Here is a 17,784-nt window from a genome sequence, read left to right as displayed (position 1 = left end):
TTCAAAGAATTGCGGTGAAATACCTCGATGGAAAGCTCACATGTGGACATTGATGTCCTTTTTAGGATGGAGATTTTTTTTTTTTTTGTTAAGTTAAAGCCCATCAGCTGCTTCTCTAAAGATCACTATGAAAGTAAATGCAGTGAATGGGGGCAATGCTGTGCTCTTAATGCAGAAAAGGTTTTTTATTAAGATAAACCAGGCTAAGAATGTGTATATGCGCCCATATATGGTGCTGTGACATGTACTGCTGTCTGAGGTAAGAAAAGCCTTACATATACTTGGTAATTTAGATAAAAACTATAAGTGATTTAATGTGTTTTCACAGTCATTTTTTCCTGTGCTGACTACTACTGTTGCTGACCCTGTCTGACAGCTCCATTAAATGGATTTGAGTGCATGGATACCTCACCTCCCTCCCCCACCACAGAAGTTAATTCATGTCTGCATTCCTGACATAAGCTTATTAAATATAATAATCCAGATAAGAAAGAGCAGATATGGGAATCGTTTGTTTCAGGTGATTTATTTTGGCCCTTTTTCCCCCCATGTGCAGATGGACAGAAGAGGAAAAAGTCGCTGAGAAGGAAGTTGGACTCGCTCGCAAAAGAGAAAAACAAAGACAAAGGTACGCCAACTTCTTTTAACACCCACTCTGATATTTTGCCATTTCCCTCTGCGTCTCTTTGCCTTCAGGTGTTGTCACGACTGTCTCCATCCCCCCTCCCTCCCTCCACCCAACTAGTGAGACATAGGGGTCCAGTCTGTGGTCTCCACCCCTCGAGCAGGTGAACAGGGAGGTTACAAAAACAGTTTCTGTTTACTGGACTTCTACAGTTTATATTTAGCTTTAGTGGAGCGACTCCTTGTAAGGGGACTGGCTCTGAGGATCAGCCACTGTGCTGCGCTAAGCAAACCCTGCATATTTGGCAGGAAGAGCAAAAAACATAGTCTAAGACAATAAAGTGGAGAGCGAAGTGAACTGTAAAATGAAAATGGGATCTTGTTACAGAAGGTGTGAGAACACTTAATGATAAGGAAAAGTGCTACTGTTAAGGTGATATATGAACAAAGCTAATTACTAGCTAATTAGTAATGACTAGGGTGACTAGCAGCAAGAAAACATGTTTATTTCCACTGTAAATTTGGACATTTTAACCTAGGAGTCTATGGGGTGGCATTTGGAGTCAACCTCCTGAATGAAAAACACACCTGAGTTTATAAAGCTTTTTAAATCAGAAACAAAAAACACAATAAATTTACTCGTAACTGCTAAAGCCAGCATGGCAGTGCATAGTTAAAAGATGCAAAACAGCAGCCAAAACACAAAAATGTACATTTTTTCCAGGTTTTCGAGAGTGAGTGTTAGGTTGGCATGTAAATAATGCACATGCTTCGATCAACGCTTATTGCTTATAACGTCTGTCAGATGTTATAAGTAATATAGCGTTATAAGTCCGGTTGTTATCATGGTGGTGGTGCATGGTGGGCTTAGCTTTGAACTGAGCCCAGAAGGCTTGATTTATGCATGGTTTCAAGCACAAAAGGATTCTAAGTCCTCTCTGCAAGAGAGAAACAGAGGGGGAAAAAGAAAATTGTGTCTCTGGTGATGCTGCGGCAGTAATCTGATCTGTAGACATGTGATGGTCAAACACCAGCCAAAACTGCAGTTGCAAATGGATTAATAGCTGCTACAGTCTCTTTTGTTAAAAGCGGATGTTTTACCTCAGACAACATCCAGCAACTTGTCATTCTAAGGAAAAGACACACTAATTGGTCTCAACTATGTCTTGCTGTATTGTGCTGAGTTGAGCATTTACTACTTCCTGAAGCTGTGAGATGACTCCTGCATGAACTTAGACCAGTTGTCACTGGTGACGTGAAAAACCAAGTGCTGAAAATCAAGTGTGTGTTCCTGAGACGCCAAAGGTCTGAAAATGGAAGATTTATAAATATCTGACATGGCTTGATGAACATGGTTTAGCTGCTCATCATGTCTATGTTATGGGGTTTAGAGACTGGATATAAGCACGTGTGCTTGTGTATGTGTTGGATATTTAAGCGACTGTAGAGCAAACTCTTTGTGCCACAGTGTTGTTCATAAACCACAGCCTTTCACTTGTGGTTGTGGACTACATTTTGCTTTCCCTCTCCTCTGTCTTCCTTTGCCTCTTTTCTTCACTCCGGCTCTCTCTCACACACACACACCGCACAGCTGGACAAGTTTTTTTTCTTCCTCCCCCCCTCAGCTGTTGGCTCAGCCCTTAGGATTGTGTGTAAATGGAATATATAGCCTGCAATAGCCCAGTATGACATAATTCCTCTCTGAAGGCAGCACTGCACGTAATTGGGCCCTCGCATGTGTGCATCCATCAGAAGTACATGAGAAGCTGATGACTGTTTTAAACTTTAAAAACGTTAAAGCGAAAATCTAGCCTGACTCATCGGATGCTGACTGTCGGCATGACCACCAAGCATTTCTCTGTGCCAGCTCTGCTTGCAGAAACGGCACAATCCGTCACAGCAAACGACATATTCCGAGAGGCAGCGTTACAACTGGACCATCAGAGGAGCACGTGAATGCAGGGTTGCTATTTTGCAGTTGTACCATCACTGAATTCTGGGCTTATGTAAGACTAGGGTAAAAGGAGCAAAGGAATAACAAGTAACCATTATTCATATCGAGTATGTGTCAAAGCTGCGCACCAACTGAAGTTAACCTCGTCGTGGGTGAGCGTCATCAAAGTTGTGTTATTTCTGTCAAAGGCCCCTAGAATTAGTGGGCTGTTGTAGCCGGATTTACGTCGGTTGACTTTCTGTGATGTCTTATTTTGGAAAACAGATGTAGTTCTTTAGTAGTGCCGTAAAAGTTTTACTGATATAGTTAATGTGGTTTGAGATGCCTCCATTGCATGTGTGTAAAAGGCAGGCTGCAGCAGAAGTGATAAAGCTGTTAACTGTTTATGCTGAAGAGCTATTTTTGGATGTTGGTAAGGAGCTTCTTTTTCCCATTTCTTCATGGAGCTAATATTAGTTCAGTTACCCTAACCTTTTTTTTTGTTTTCTTTCCTGTTTTTCCCTCTCTCGTCCTCCAACATCTTTTGGCTCTTTTTCACAGAATTCATACCCCAGGCCTTTAGTATACCCCTGTCCCAGGTCATCGCCAACGACAGAGCTCAAAGGCAGCGACAGGATTCTTTTCGTCAGGACCCTCCACAGCGGGAGGAGCACAAAGACTCCTCAGACCTCGTATCGTCCATTTTACAGGTCCGTCAGCTCGTCTGTATGGCTCTCCTTCTGTGTGTTCAGTCTTGTAATTCCCATCTTCAATCTTGGGAACATTTGGGACAAATGTATTTGCACTCCAGAGAATAGACTGAATTCTTAAATCATGTGTCCTGCAGTTTGCCACCAAGCGGCCGTCCAACAAGGAGTTATCCAGCAGTAACTCGTCGCTAAGTTCCACATCAGAAACGGCTAATGAGTCAACATCGCCCAACACCCCTGAAGCTGCCCCACGAGCGCGGAGGAGGGTGAGGCATTGAAATTCATCATAGCCTGAGCCGCCCGCACAGATCAAGTGGAGGTTTTTTTTTTCTATTCAGCCGGGTTTGTTGATTATCCTCTAGGGAGGCATGTCAGTGGACTCCATCACAGACCTAGACGACAACCAGTCCCGCTTGCTTGAGGCGCTGCAGCTCTCTCTGCCAGCTGAAACGCCGAGTAAAAAAGAGAAGCACAGGGACAAAAGGCTGAGCCTGAATCCCATTTACCGTCAGGTGCCACGTGTCGTCGATAGTTGCTGTCAGCACATCGAAAAATATGGTGAGCAGCTGCTTAATCGCTTAAACAAACCCCCCAAAAATCAGGATCCTGTTTGAAATGTAAATAAAAAAAGAACACAGGAAATCTCATAAACCCATATTTTAACCATGATAGAACATACATATTTAATGTTTAAACTGAGAAAATGTACTATTTAGGGGAAAACAAGCAACATCAATTTGACTTGGATGGCAGAAACATGCCTTAAAAAAGTAGGGACCGGACCATGTTTTCCACTGTGTAGCATTACCTGTTCTTTTAACAACAGTCTGTAAATGTCTGGGAACTGAGGAGACCAGTTGCTGGTTCAAACTTGGTTCTTCTTTGTCGTATGTTTTGTTTTACGATACCCTAAATGTTTTCAGCTGGACTTCAGGCAGGCAAGTTCAGCATCCAGACACTTCTACTTTGACGCCATGCTGTTGTAATAAATACAGCATATGGATCCTCTTCCTGAATTATGAATTTATTATGAATAGGGCTTCCTTGAAAAAGATGTTATCTGAATGGGAGCATGTGTTGATTTAAAACCTGTATAAGCATTTCTGCAAGTGTTCCTGAGCTCATGCACTCCAACACAGAATAATACAGTTTTTTTAATGCAGTATCACCTGAGGGCACAAGGTTCAGGGGCATCCAGCATCCAGTAAATTTTCCTTGTTCTTTTACATGCAGAGTTTTGTACAAATTCTAAGTCTTAACAATTTCACATTGAGCAACATTAATCTTTCCAGAATTTATAGATGCAGACTAAGAAACTCTCTCTTTTTACACCCAATGATGTTACTGGCCTGTTGCCAATTAACCTAATTAGCTGAAAAAGCGTTACTTTTCCAGCCTTTTCTTGCAACTATTCCAACTTTTTTGAGACGTGTTGCTGCATCAAATTAAAAATGGGCTGATATTTTTCATAAAACAGTAAAATGTCTCAGTTTAAACATTTGATACGTTTTCTGTGTCCCTGCCTCTTCAGAATTGGGACTCTACATTTACCAAGCCGTGTCTGATTTCTCTTATATCTGCACTTTTAATTCTTCAGGTTTGCACACTGTGGGGATCTTTAGAGTTGGAAGCTCCAAGAAGAGAGTCCGACAGGTCAGTATTCTGTCCATGTAGTAAAATATATTCTTTCATGTGGTATAACATCTCTCACAGGGCCTTAATTGGGTTGTTTTATACTCATCAGTAACCCATTGTCCTTTATTTGAAAGTATCATTTTATGACATCCACAAACAAGATGCAAAGCGCCATGCTAAAAAGCCCAACAATAAATCAGAGGCCTGTTTTGTAGAAAGTGAAAGTTTCTGGTGTGAAATGTTCTTCACACTTCTCTTTCCTTTCACAAGAGTCAACACCAACAAACAAAATGTTGTTGCCAAGAATAGAACGTGTTAAAACCAGCACATTGCACTAAAATGTGCCATTTAAGCTAGCAAAGCTTGATCTACTGAATTTTCCAGCCTCACAGTATACAAATACAGTGATCCAGCAGAGTTTATTCTCATTATTCAAGCAAATATGAAGTTATTCTACAAACTCCTACACCGCTCATTATCCGTTACCTTTGACTCGAATGAACACACAGTGAAAGAATGAATAAATCGGGGTTAAACGAAATGGAGCAATCAGTGTGGGTGGTATAATTTTTTATATAATCTGTTGCGTGTTTTGTTGGCATGTAGTTGCACTTGTAGCGGTTACAGAAAACTAAAGGCACTTAGGGAGGGGAGGTTACTCATTCACTGACAGCCTCTGAGAAAACATCTGTGACTTTCAGGTCTCCATCATAGCAGAGGTGTGGTGACTGAGATGAAACAAATGCTAGCTTTGTCGTAAGAATTTTTGCTAAATGTTAAGCTTAAGGTACAATGAGCAGATGTTCGACGCTCTAGAGCACAATTAGCTAGTTTGTACATCAGCTAAGTTGCACTTTGCAACCTGTTCTGCAAGTCACGTGATGGCTAATGAAGGCTCATCGCGTGATACAATAAGTTTTTTTTTATCAGAGTTTTTCCAAATTGACGGTATCATTGTTATGGAGACCAGCTAACAAAAAAAGAAAAAAAATATATGCTTTTTAAAAAATAAAGTATGTTGCCATTACCTATAGGGTCTTTAAGCAATGCACAGGTTTTTTAGTGTAGGAAGTGTTTCAATTTCTATTTGTAGTCTGTCTATAGTTTGAGTGCTATTGACCAATCACATTTTAGCAGACTGTAAAAGACAAAAGGATTTATTAATTTAATTTGCTGTATATTTCGTGTAAAAACGACCACATTAGTGAATGTGCAGACAACCCATTGTCATGGCAACAAAATAGGCTTTGTAATTTTGAAGAAGTCATCCAAAGGTCAGATGGAAGAGATTTTAATCTGTACTGGTAAAACGAGTTTGAGCTGAGAGTCGAGCAGGTCCCTTGGAGGACCAGAAGGAAGTGAGTTTCTGTGGGTGTGTGCACTACCTAGAAATAATGTCCATTGTTGTGTGCAGAGGATGTCTCTGAGTGCCCCTTTTCCTTTCTTTCCCCTCGGCCTGTTGTTTTTGGTTGTCCTTCAGCTGCGAGAAGAGTTTGATCGTGGCATTGATGTGCAGCTAGACGAGGAGTACAGTGTTCACGATGTATCTGCTCTGCTGAAGGAGTTCCTAAGGGATTTGCCGGACCCTCTCCTAACCAAGGAGCTCTACACGGCCTTTATTAACACCACATGTAAGTGTCTTTTCGCACCCCTCCCACTTTCCCTTCTGTTGTCTCCTCATTCCTAACCTCCCGTTGACACCTTTTTTTCCTTGCGCACTGCAGTGTTGGACTCATATGAGCAGCAGAGTGTCGTTCAGCTGCTGATCTACCTTCTCCCAGCATGCAATAGTGACACACTTCACCGCCTGCTGGAGTTCCTGTCCACTGTGGCTGATCATGCCCATGACCAGCAAGATAAAGACGGGCAGGAGGTGAGCAACAGGCTGAAACATCCAAATGTAGAGCCTGTGGACGGTTTAATGGCATTTTGGTTCCACCTTATTGGGAAGAAATTACCAAAGAAGTCATAGGAAGCAGTTTGCGTGGGTGGATTCTGTACATATGTTCCAGAAACAGCACAAGCACTACAAAAACACTGATGTAAGATTACTAAATAGCTTAGTAGTGATTATAACATCCGGGGATAGTGTCAACCGTTGCATTTGCTCAAATTTTGCAATTTAGGCTGGGGACTGGACTGGGCCAACTACTCCAAGTTGAGGAAGTCTGCAAAAGTAAAAATTTCAGCATCTTTCTCCAGCACACTTGGCCAGTAAAGTTGCAGTGTACGTACGTCTGTTCAGACTTGATTGTTGGGAGAAAAAAGGTCATCAAATAATTTTACCCTATTACACTTTTTGTGAACTTTCGGTACAAAATAGTTTCGGTACAAAATTTCACAGAAAAAGCAAAAAAGTAGAACCGATGCGCCACCGTGTCAAAAGGAGTTGAAGTGGTTAAGCATCTGACTGGGATGCCTCCTGGACACCTCCTATGCCAGGTGTTTTGGACATTTCATACTGGGATGAGGCCTTGGGAGAATTGTGCTAGAAACGTGTTGATGGTCACCAAAAGCACCTGGTTGAAGTGCAACTTGCTAAAAGACATTTTACAAAATATTAGTGGGGGGGGGTGAATTTGATCCTGTATGTATACCTTTGACCCTGTGTGGATTAGAGAAAATCCAAGATATATGTATAACAATCCCTCCTGGAAAAAGAACAGTTCAAAGAAATCATTAAAAGCCCCAAATTACCATGACATTCATGTCCATAATGATTGTATGGAAACTTCTGAAGACATCTGTGTATGTGCACTGAGAAAGAAAGTTTATTGTCTCTGGTGATGCATACTTTCATTATCTTTTGCAGGAGAATGTTTGTTGCTGTGTTTACGTGTGAAAAAGTGCTTTTTTGGCGCACACGTTCGCACAGATGGATTTTTGTTTTGTTGTCTCTGTGTGTCTATATACACAAGAGGATGAACCCAAACATCGATGCGTATGATTCCTCCTTCGTGGCTCTAGTATCTCTGTCCGCAACTCTGACAGGAAGTCGGATTGCTTCAAGCTCATCTAGGAAAATATCAGCACTCCTTGGCTGCTTTGTGGTTCTCGTCTCTGTGCTGGGACTGGGAGTGGAAAAGGGAGGAAACTCAACAAGAAATATTTAAAAAAAAAAAAGGAAAAAAAGGAAAATTTGTTTTTTAAAAAGCTGTCAAAGCTTTAAATGACTTTTAATTTTAGATGTCGATTGTCCAAAAGTACATGCACTATTACACAACCCAGAGAAAGCCAGAGACAGCTGTCGTGCTCGCCTGCGCTTCGTGTTCAGAAACCCCCATGATGCTACTTTTCATCTATCTTCAGCTTAAAGTGACAAAAAGCAGAGGGGTGGGGGTTGATAAGAAACACAGCACAGAAGTTGGAAGGGAGATTTTCCAAAGGAATGGATGAGAGATGGTAATGTGAGAGGGAGGAGAAAGTGGGAGGAAGAACTCCCAAGTCTGTGTTATTACAGAAGATAATTTCTGCAGTTCTTTTGGAATTATTAAAAAAAAAAAAATCTCCTAATATGGAAGAGAAATGAGAAAATTGTCCCTGGTGTCTGTGATGCGGCCTTTGCCCTTTATCTGTTAAAAATTGTTTTTCTCTTTGAATTTCAAAACAAATGGAAAATGGATGGAAATTAAATATCACAAATATTGTAATCATACCTGCATTAATACACCAGGTAAAACACACACATATGCAAACACACAGACCCATCTACTGAAATATTCTAGCTAAAACTTGGGTTTGTCAGCACTTTTGATATGTGAGTGTTTGATGATATAAACTGGTTTGTTTAGCATTTGAATGGCGCGCAGCTTTTACGTCTACTTGAAGTAGATACATAGCCAAACGCCAGCACAGTAGTGGTGGGGACCCAGAGAAAAACCCAATAGACCGGAAAAACGGGCAGGAGACAAGAACACAAGGGGGAACACAAAGGAAACACATGGCATGCACGCATGGCGACTGTTGTTAAAGTAGCACATAACTCAACCCCTCGACCTCACCTCAACACCATTCCGAGTCTTCCGTGTTGTATTGAGTACAACTAATCATTAATCTTCTATGTAAACTTTGATGCTGTCCATTAAGTTGTTACTCTAATAAATAGGCATTCCGAATTTTTCTGTTATTTCTCACCCTTTGAAAAACAAAAATGTCTCTAGTTCATGAAATCGTATTTAAAATTTATTATTAAAAAAAAGACGGGTTCTGCTGGAAGTTTCTTCCTGGTAAAAGGGAGTTTTTCATTCCCACTGTCGCCAAGTGTTTGTTCAAAGGGGCTTGTTTGATAGTTGGAGTTTCTCTCTGTTGTTGTCGGGTCTTTACCTTACAGTATACAGCGCATAGGCAACTGTTACTGTGATTTGGCACTATATAAATATAATATAACTGAATTGTATTGAAAAAAATGTTTTTTTTTCATTAGTTTGGCCTACCATACGGTTGCAGTTCATTTAAATTAATAGTAAAAGACTGAGCCTGAGGAATTACTGAGTGAGCCATTATTAATAGGTTGGTACATTTGTGTCCCAGATCACAGGGAACAAGATGACAGCTTTAAACCTTGCCACCATCTTTGGTCCCAACCTCCTCCACAAGCAGAAGAGCACAGACAAGGAGTTCACTGTCCAGAGCTCAGCCAGGGCTGAGGAGAGCACGGCCGTCATCGCCGTGCTGGAAAAGATGATCGCCAGCTACCAAGCACTCTTCATGGTCAGTCGCTGAAGATTTCTAAAAATAAAATACTGTGCAAAAGTCTTGAGCAACCCTCCATTTCTTTTTATTTTGCTTCCAAGCCGCCAATCTTTGTTGTCATTTTTTTAAGTGGTCTTGAGCAATAGTTCCCTGAGTTTCATTTGGACTTCGGCTGCTTTTTCCACGCATTTTCAGTTCAGCCCTTGTACTTGACAATTTTCTCAAAAAATTTATTTTTTTGGTCTTTTAGCCTTTATTGGCTACAGATAATGTAGATAGACAGGAAAAGCGGGGAGAGAGAGAGGGGAAGACATGCAGCAAAGGGCCACGGGTCAGACTCAAACCCAGCCCTACTGCTCACCAACCATACGGTGTATGGTTGCCTGCTCTGTAGGTCCTGTGGATGTTATTCTAGAGCAGACAGAGGATAAAAGCCAGACTAGTGAAAGATAAGAGAAAAAAGCAGAGAAATAGAAAAAGAAAAGGGCGAGAAAAAGTTGAGGGTGAAGTAAGCAGGGTGTCCAACTGCTGCTTCTGTTTAAAGGCACAATCATATGATACACAGCACCAAAAAGGCAAAACAGAGGGGGGTACACAAACAAATATACAATTTTGCTGTGTGTGTGTGTATGTGCGTGAGATAGAGAAAGAGGCTGTGAGTGTCTGTGTGTGAGTGTTTGTCACAGACCATGCTTGAAAAATGAGGGTGAGAGACTGCAATAATGCTACCCGACTTAGAGGCAGAGGCATATAGGGAAAGACCCAGGAGGCCCCAGCTGTCCACGGCACACAAGTGAACTGAAGATCCAGGGCCACACGTCCCGACAACAACAATGCATCCACCCCAGCCTAGAGAAGAGGGAGGCCCCAGACGAAGCTCTGGGGTGGGATGGAGGTGTCAGGGGACCAGAGGCAGCGAGCAGCCAACCCCGCCGGAGGCTGGCTCCCTCAGCACAAGCCGAAGATGGGGCCACAGACCCTGGAGAACCACCCAAACCCTGGCAGAGCCCCCACCACATGATGAAGAGGCCCAAGCCACCCTGGACCACAACCCCTCTTAAATGCCCAATCAGGCACCACAGATCCACCAAGTGCCTAATTTCTTTTGGGGGAGATCACATAAAAGGCAGTCAACATCTAAAGAAGAGCTTTGAATGTCCTTCAAAAAGCCTGGAGAACTCTTCCTGAAGACTACTGACGACTAGGGAGTTCATGCTGGTTGAAAAAAAAAAGGTGGTGGCCATTAGAAGAGAGGGGGTGGCTCAAGGCCCTAGCACAGGATAGGATGAAAATCTTCTCTGTTGTGTCTTGTGTGCTGATGAAAATGGAATTTAGCCTTTGGTAATGAGACAGACGAGAAGGAAAAGATGAGATAAAGTAAAAATTTAGAAAAACAAAAAAGCAAAAAAACAAATATGTAGACGAATCAAAAACATCTTAAAGTTTTCATCCAGATACTTGAACCTGTTTTTCCAAAATAAAAGCCGAACATTCATGCATTAAATCTTTTATTTGCTGTCAGAAGAGGTCACAGTATTACACAGATTACTGCCTCATCAGTTGCTTTTGTTCTTTTCTGTCCCTCAAACGGGAAAACAGTTTGGGTCATTTCAGGTCCGCAACTTTGAAACTCTAATGTTTCGTAATCTGCCACGGAGGCTTACATTCCTGCAGTAAGCCAATGAAGAGCCATTAATCGCATAAAGTGAATTGGGACTGACTTGCGCGTCTTAGAGAGTAAAAACAGATTTGTAGGCAGCTCAAGTTCTATGAATGACATCTGCAAGTTGTTTTGTAACCTGCTTATGTCTGAATTTGTTAGTGAGCGACATTTACTTTCAAAGCATTTCAGGATGGGAGTCATTTGCAGACATTAGGTTTTTGGACGGTGCTCTTCATCTTAATCCGCATGTCTGATAAGCATAAAAATCAGCTAATTAGAAGATCAGATTAAGAAGTCCACTGGAAATGAAGGTAACGAGGCACATCATTAACTTATTATCGTTTCTTCCCATCATACTGAGGCAAGGAAAAGGGAAAAATAAAGTTTTCATTACTAGAAATCCAGTACATTTTGATATCCTTGCAGTAGAAAGGACTACAAGGATCTGACCATTCTTTAGAAGATAAATGCAGCATCGGTGGGTGGATGTTAAGTATTCAGTTATTTTGCTTACGTTGTTTTATGTAGGTTCCTCCTGATCTGCAAAACGAAGTTTTAATGAGCCTTTTGGAGACCGATCCAGATGTGGTCGACTACCTTCTGAGGAGAAAAGCATCTCAGTGAGTTACACCTATAGAGCGCTTAGTCTTGTGTTTCCCTTTCCTTCAATCTCCGACTATTTGAACCCATTTTAATTATTTTTTTCCTCCCGCAGGAGTCCGGACCTGTTACAGCCAGAGGAGCCCTTCGTCCTGAGCGAGCGGCATTCGTCCAGCGACTCCAACAAGGCGTCGAGTGGTGAAGTGTCCCCTTATGATAACAACTCCCCGGTCCTGAGTGAGCGCAGAGGGGAACCAGGGAGCCCAGCCAGTGAGCAGCTCTACCGCGTCCCAGAACAGTACTCTCTAGTGGGGCAGAGCGGAGCTGTCACTTGGGGTTATAAAGGTGAGAGATGCACAATGTCTGGTATTTACAGAGATAGGTGATTAGCACGTGTTATCACACTTTGGCCTTTCTTCTTGGGTATCAGCAACATGTCTCATAATAAATGTTCTGTATAACTCAGAAGTGGCAGGAATTTGACCTCTCTTGTGCCTTTTTCAGAAGAACATGCTAACATTTGGGGCACATGGCACAGTACTCTGAAATCGGCACTCAAGAATCAAACATATACAGGTAAACAATTTTCAAGTCAGTCCATGCCCGCTGCAAATTTTGTTTCAAGTGGCTAATGAGCCAGAGCGCTATGCGCTTGAGACATGGTGTTAGTTATTAACCATGACAGGAACAGATCTGAAGCACGTAGCACATTCTATATTATTAAATTGGCCACTTTTTGCAGACCGTTTGTTTTATCTGTGTAGCCAGGCAGCACATACGATCCTGGTTAAAAGCTAATTAACCATTGACTGTATAAAAGGATTGCTAGAGTCTCTGTGATGATACCTATTCGTTTATGGGCTGGCATTTTGAAACACTGGGTTTATCACTGTACTGTACCCAAACTAGCCAAATTTGGAGTTAGCTAATCCTTGGATGCTTGCGTAGCAACCTACATCCACAAACTACATGTACCTTGATACATTTTTAGCTTTAATAGAGAAAGAAAGGTGGTGGCATTAAGTTTTACCCAGACTGGAAGAGGAAGAGTAGTCATAGCTTTCTATTGACTTGTTTAGGTTAAAAATACCTCATGTGCTAGCCAAAAACAAAAACAAAAACAATACCTAAAAGTCATAAGATGCCGGAAGCAGGAAGAACGGCAAAACTGGGGACTCTAATTTTTGAATTCTACACTTTATATACTTTTTGATATTTAATAATAATAGGTCAAATATTCAGTTGTCATTTTCAAGTTACTATGTTTTTATAGGTTTAGCTGACGTTTAGCTTTTGACCGTGTTGGCAAGTACCTTAGGTAAAGGCAGCAACTTTTTTAACACCTAAAATTCAGTAAAGTAAAGGCATTTTTTTTAGCATGTCAGCCCCTAGTTATAGGGCTGAGTGGCTTTTTCTCTTTCAGTGGGCATGGTTTTCAAAGTATGACACATTATACTCCCCATCCCCCGATTCAGTTGTGATAAACTTAAAATAAGCTACAGAAACCAGAAACGTTTTTGCATAAGGCTGTACTTTCACAACCATGTTTCATCACAAAACCCCCAAAACCAGTGCTTTTAAGGCTTTGTTCTGTATTTACTGATGACTCATCATGGATACACGTTAAGTTACGAATGGGTAACGTACACTGAATGTGGCACATGAAAAAACTGCAAATCGTGAACATAACATTGCATTTGCAGGGGGATGCCGCATATGAGAATAATACTAAATAATAAAGGCTTTTAGAACCTTATAGATGTTATTACTTACTATATGTGTGTATATGTGGTTTTGTTAAGATTAAGGAGGAGATAGGACACATGCAGACATATGTACATAAATGTGTATGTATATGTATATTCATACATATACAGATGATGATTATAATAAGATGACTGAGAATTCTAGTGATTCAATCTACCAAAAATAGGTTTATGTAGTAAATTAGTATTTGGTTTATTATCAATAACACAAAAATTAATTATTAATAAAAGCCTTTCTTACATTTCTTTGTACAATTTTATATCAGTCACTAAATGGAGATGTGTGTCTCCCTCAATATTCGTTGACAATCTTACTGATGAAGTGATGCTGTCTTCTTAGGTTCCCATAGCAACATGTCAGAAGGAAGCTCCCGCAGCTCACAGGAAGGTCTAGATGGACTCCATAGTGATAGCAGGCATCAGACAGCAGTACAACGGACTCAGACAACGCCTGACATCTCCGAGTGCAGACTCCACCCACCGGTCACCAGAGTGTGCACCAACCCTCATGCGGACAAGGGGCGACCACGCCTGCAGCTAAACATCAACCCTTCTGTGACTTCGCAAAGGGGACATGGAGTTAACTCGACCCTCAGACCTCAAGCCGGAGTAAACACCGGAGAAGGCGGCCCCCTCGATGGACGCTCTCCTCCCCCTTATAATGCGCACCATCGACTGGCTAGCTCACAAAGTACCCCTCAGCTTGCGACGGCTCAGCAGCCACACGGGAGGTCGAGCGCAGGACAGAGCAACTCGGCTTCAACAACAGAAGTCCCAGTGGTCGCACAGAGTCCAGAGTGGCAGGAGTGGCAGAGGGACCGGTGGCAGATATGGCAACTGCTATCCTCGGACAATGCTGACACACTGCCAGAAACTCTGGTGTGATTTCAGACAATGTACTCTGTCTCAGCCTCTTCTGGCCAATCAAAGACAAGATCAAACCCCTCCAATGACAATCACTCCTTATCCCTATCCTTTCCCTTTTTATTTCTGCTGCCCTCTCATCCATTCACTCACTGATTTCCTGCTTTCTATGAACATCATGTGCTGTCCTGCAACTTAGCGCCGTGGCGTTGTTGTTTACGTGTGCAGCTGCTGCCTCCAACAGACTTTTACATCCAGGAGCCACTAGTATTTGTTGATCTGTTCGGATGTTAAAAAAGTTGCTCAATTTCCTGGCCCATATATTATGTCAACATTTAGTTAGGAGCATTTTTTAAAAATGCCTACCCGAAATACCTCAAAAAATCCGTTCAGAATATTTTCAGATTTTCTATTTTTGAGCGACATCAGTCTTCATATCTCAATGGAGAATATTAGGAAAACATTTTTTAAGTTTTTTACATTTTAATTTCATCATTTTTACATTGGTCACCACACACTAAGATGTACGCGTTAGTAACTGCTGCTAATTACAGACTTGTTGTGTGTATACTAATGATGTAATTCAGCGGCATCTTTCTGAAAAGATCAAATGTTGAGTTGCTTTTTGATGTCAGATTACCTTTGACTGTATATATATGTACATGAATACACAAATTGTTGACATACGTGCTTAAATATTATATGTAAAGTGTATAATTTGCCTAAAAGTATCTACCTAAATGTAAGCCAGCCCCTTAATCGACAGTCCAGATGTTGGTGTTTGTCAGACTGCTGTTTCTGTCTTTGATATTGAATGTAAAATGCTTCACTTGCAGTAAGACGCTTAAACCTAATTATGAAGCAATCTGCTGTAAGTTTGCTTGTGCTCTCGCCACCTGCTGCACTGCAGAAACAATGTGCCAAAGTATCTCTCTCTCTTTTTAAACTAAAGGATCATTGTTTTTCAGTTGTGTTGATTCCATCCATTTGGTTAATTTTTGTAAGACTCAAGAGTTAAGTTACTGGCATTTTTATCAAGAATTTCATATTTTAGCACAAAGCATAAACTGTAAATAATAGATGGAAGTAACCACTAGCTCTGAAATCCTCCAGGTTAGCATTTTTGCCAAAACTGGACATTATGAATAAAGATTGGATCTGACTGAAACTGAGGGAAACCACACGCTCACTGAGGTGTTATCGTTACTGACAGGTCATCAGAAAAGGGACAGGGCATTCTCACTGGCTGACTCTAGTAAGTACCATAATTAATAAACTGGGCATCGTGTTTCATTAAGAATGACTTGAAACTAGCAAATGAGCCCATAAACTAGAAAAGTGTTTACCGAGCCCACAGATCAAATGAGCCGAAGGGTGTTTTCCCCACTGACTTCCATACAGTTTTAAATTATTTTGAATCCAGCACTATCGCCCCCTGTTGGCCATTAAAATGAAACTTGTGCATATATTTCAGAAGCTTTCATAAAAGTCTACGGTACTGAAACAGGAATTCGTTGTCATATTTCCATTCCTAAAACTGCTAAATTAGAATTATGTATTAATGAACATTTAAACCTTTTTGTGGATATTTATTACATTTCTCACTGATACAAAAACTGTGCACGTCAGTCAGAGCTTTCTGAGAATTTCTTAGTCATGTAGAATCAGAAGGTTGAATCTGGAAGTGTTGAAATTTGCCATCATTACAAATGTTTTACAGAGCAGATGTTGTCTTTTTATTCTCCAAAATTTTCTTAAAACTTAAAATTTATTGTATTATTTGATTTGAATTTCTGCTGAAAGTGTTGCTTAGATCATAACATGATCAAAAAGTCATTGGTGCAAGCTGGATATCCCAGCTAGGTATAAACTAATTTCCCGTCTACTAGCAATGATGTGTTTTTCCAGGAATCCTAAAAAGAAATTATGATGCTTTTGTGATCCAAGTGTTATGCTGGGGGAAAAAAAGCTTTCATGTGATGTTTTCTCACTTCTGTGTGGCACTGCTGTTGCTAATTAAGGTTGAAGGCAACTTTGTGAATATCTGTTTTTATAATAATCTACACCCACAGCCAACCTGCCCAACTCTTCTCAAATGTCGTAGTCAAGTGGGTATTTGCTGGCAAATATTTCACATTTTCTCATCTTAAGGTGTAATATTTGCTTATATGGAGCCACTTCAGCATTAAATAGGAAGATGGACTATGAATCATCATCACATTTTATTTTCTTAAACATTGACAAGTCAATGGGAACAAGCCTCTCACACGTGCAAGAAATGCACGGATTGTGGAAAGGCCTATGGCGCCATCTGTTGATAGACTCTGTACGTTAGCCTGTTGCTGCTCTTACACTTCACAATATCCATGGGAATCCATCTGTCCATCTGTACTCAGTTTAAAATCAAAGCTTGTGATTATATTTTTGTGAAAACATGCAAATCTATGTCAGGAAATAAATGTGCCATAGGTCTTGCTTTTTAAAGCTGTTTCTCCATGCAGTGCTTAAGGTTCATTGTGAATCTTCTGTATTATTTTATTTTCTCTTGAGTGTTGTAATATCAAAATACAATATAACAAGTTTTATTCAGAAAAGAGGCAGTTCTTCAGTAACCACCATGGTCTTGGCTTTCCCCAGATCGAGATGTTTGTCTTGTCGATGTCACGTTGTAACTCCAAGAAACGTTGTGCTGTTGTGTTCTGTTTTTATATTTTGGTGGGGTTTACTGGGTCCAAGTTGTAATGGAATGTCTGGTATTTGCTTTTTGTACTGCGAGTCCTCATCAGTATGCTACAATGGAATTAAATATGACAAAGTTTACAACTGCTGTGCATTTCTATTATATAGCATGCTGTGGTGTAGCATGTTGTTATCCACGATAGTGTTGTTCAGTTGCTTGCTTCTATCATGGAACAGTATTTTTTTAATAGTATTTTACAATCTAGTCTTTTACACAGATATACGCACACAGTGTAATATTTTATGGAAAAGGTGGTAAATGGCCTGTATTTGTATAGCGTTTTACTAGTCCCAAAGGACCCCAAAGCGCTTTACACATTCAGTCATCCACCCATTCACACACACATTCACACACTGGGGATGGCAAGATACATTGCAGTCACAGCCACCCTGACAGAGGCGCACTGACAGAGGCGAGGCTGCTGGACACTGGCCCCACCGGGCCCTCTGACCACCACCAGTAGGCAGTGGGTGAAGTGTCTTGCCCAAGGACACAACGACCGAGACTGTCCGAGCCGGGGCTCGAACCAGCAACCTTCCGATTACAAGACGAACTGC

The 17,784-nt window shown here is 41.1% G+C and overlaps 1 protein-coding gene across 1 annotated transcript in view; it reads left to right on the top strand.

Annotated features, from left to right (window-relative positions):
- LOC113016344 (rho GTPase-activating protein 6) overlaps nucleotides 1–17,307 on the top strand; it is a 135,368-nt gene extending 118,061 nt beyond the window's left edge. The window contains 15 exon segments of the mRNA XM_026159113.1: nucleotides 557–628; nucleotides 3,119–3,267; nucleotides 3,405–3,533; nucleotides 3,630–3,825; nucleotides 4,865–4,920; nucleotides 6,383–6,533; nucleotides 6,627–6,775; nucleotides 9,433–9,612; nucleotides 11,786–11,877; nucleotides 11,973–12,202; nucleotides 12,362–12,433; nucleotides 13,964–14,319; nucleotides 14,321–14,545; nucleotides 14,548–14,598; nucleotides 14,600–17,307. Of these exon segments, the coding sequence (XP_026014898.1) occupies nucleotides 557–628; nucleotides 3,119–3,267; nucleotides 3,405–3,533; nucleotides 3,630–3,825; nucleotides 4,865–4,920; nucleotides 6,383–6,533; nucleotides 6,627–6,775; nucleotides 9,433–9,612; nucleotides 11,786–11,877; nucleotides 11,973–12,202; nucleotides 12,362–12,433; nucleotides 13,964–14,319; nucleotides 14,321–14,545; nucleotides 14,548–14,598; nucleotides 14,600–14,686 (2,195 nt within the window). The 3' untranslated portion in view covers nucleotides 14,687–17,307.
- The last annotated feature ends 477 nt before the right edge of the window (nucleotides 17,308–17,784 follow it).

Source organism: Astatotilapia calliptera, chromosome 23 (assembly GCF_900246225.1).
Source record: "Astatotilapia calliptera chromosome 23, fAstCal1.2, whole genome shotgun sequence".
Lineage (NCBI taxonomy): Eukaryota > Metazoa > Chordata > Actinopteri > Cichliformes > Cichlidae > Astatotilapia > Astatotilapia calliptera.
This window is presented reverse-complemented; position numbering and strand designations above follow the sequence as displayed.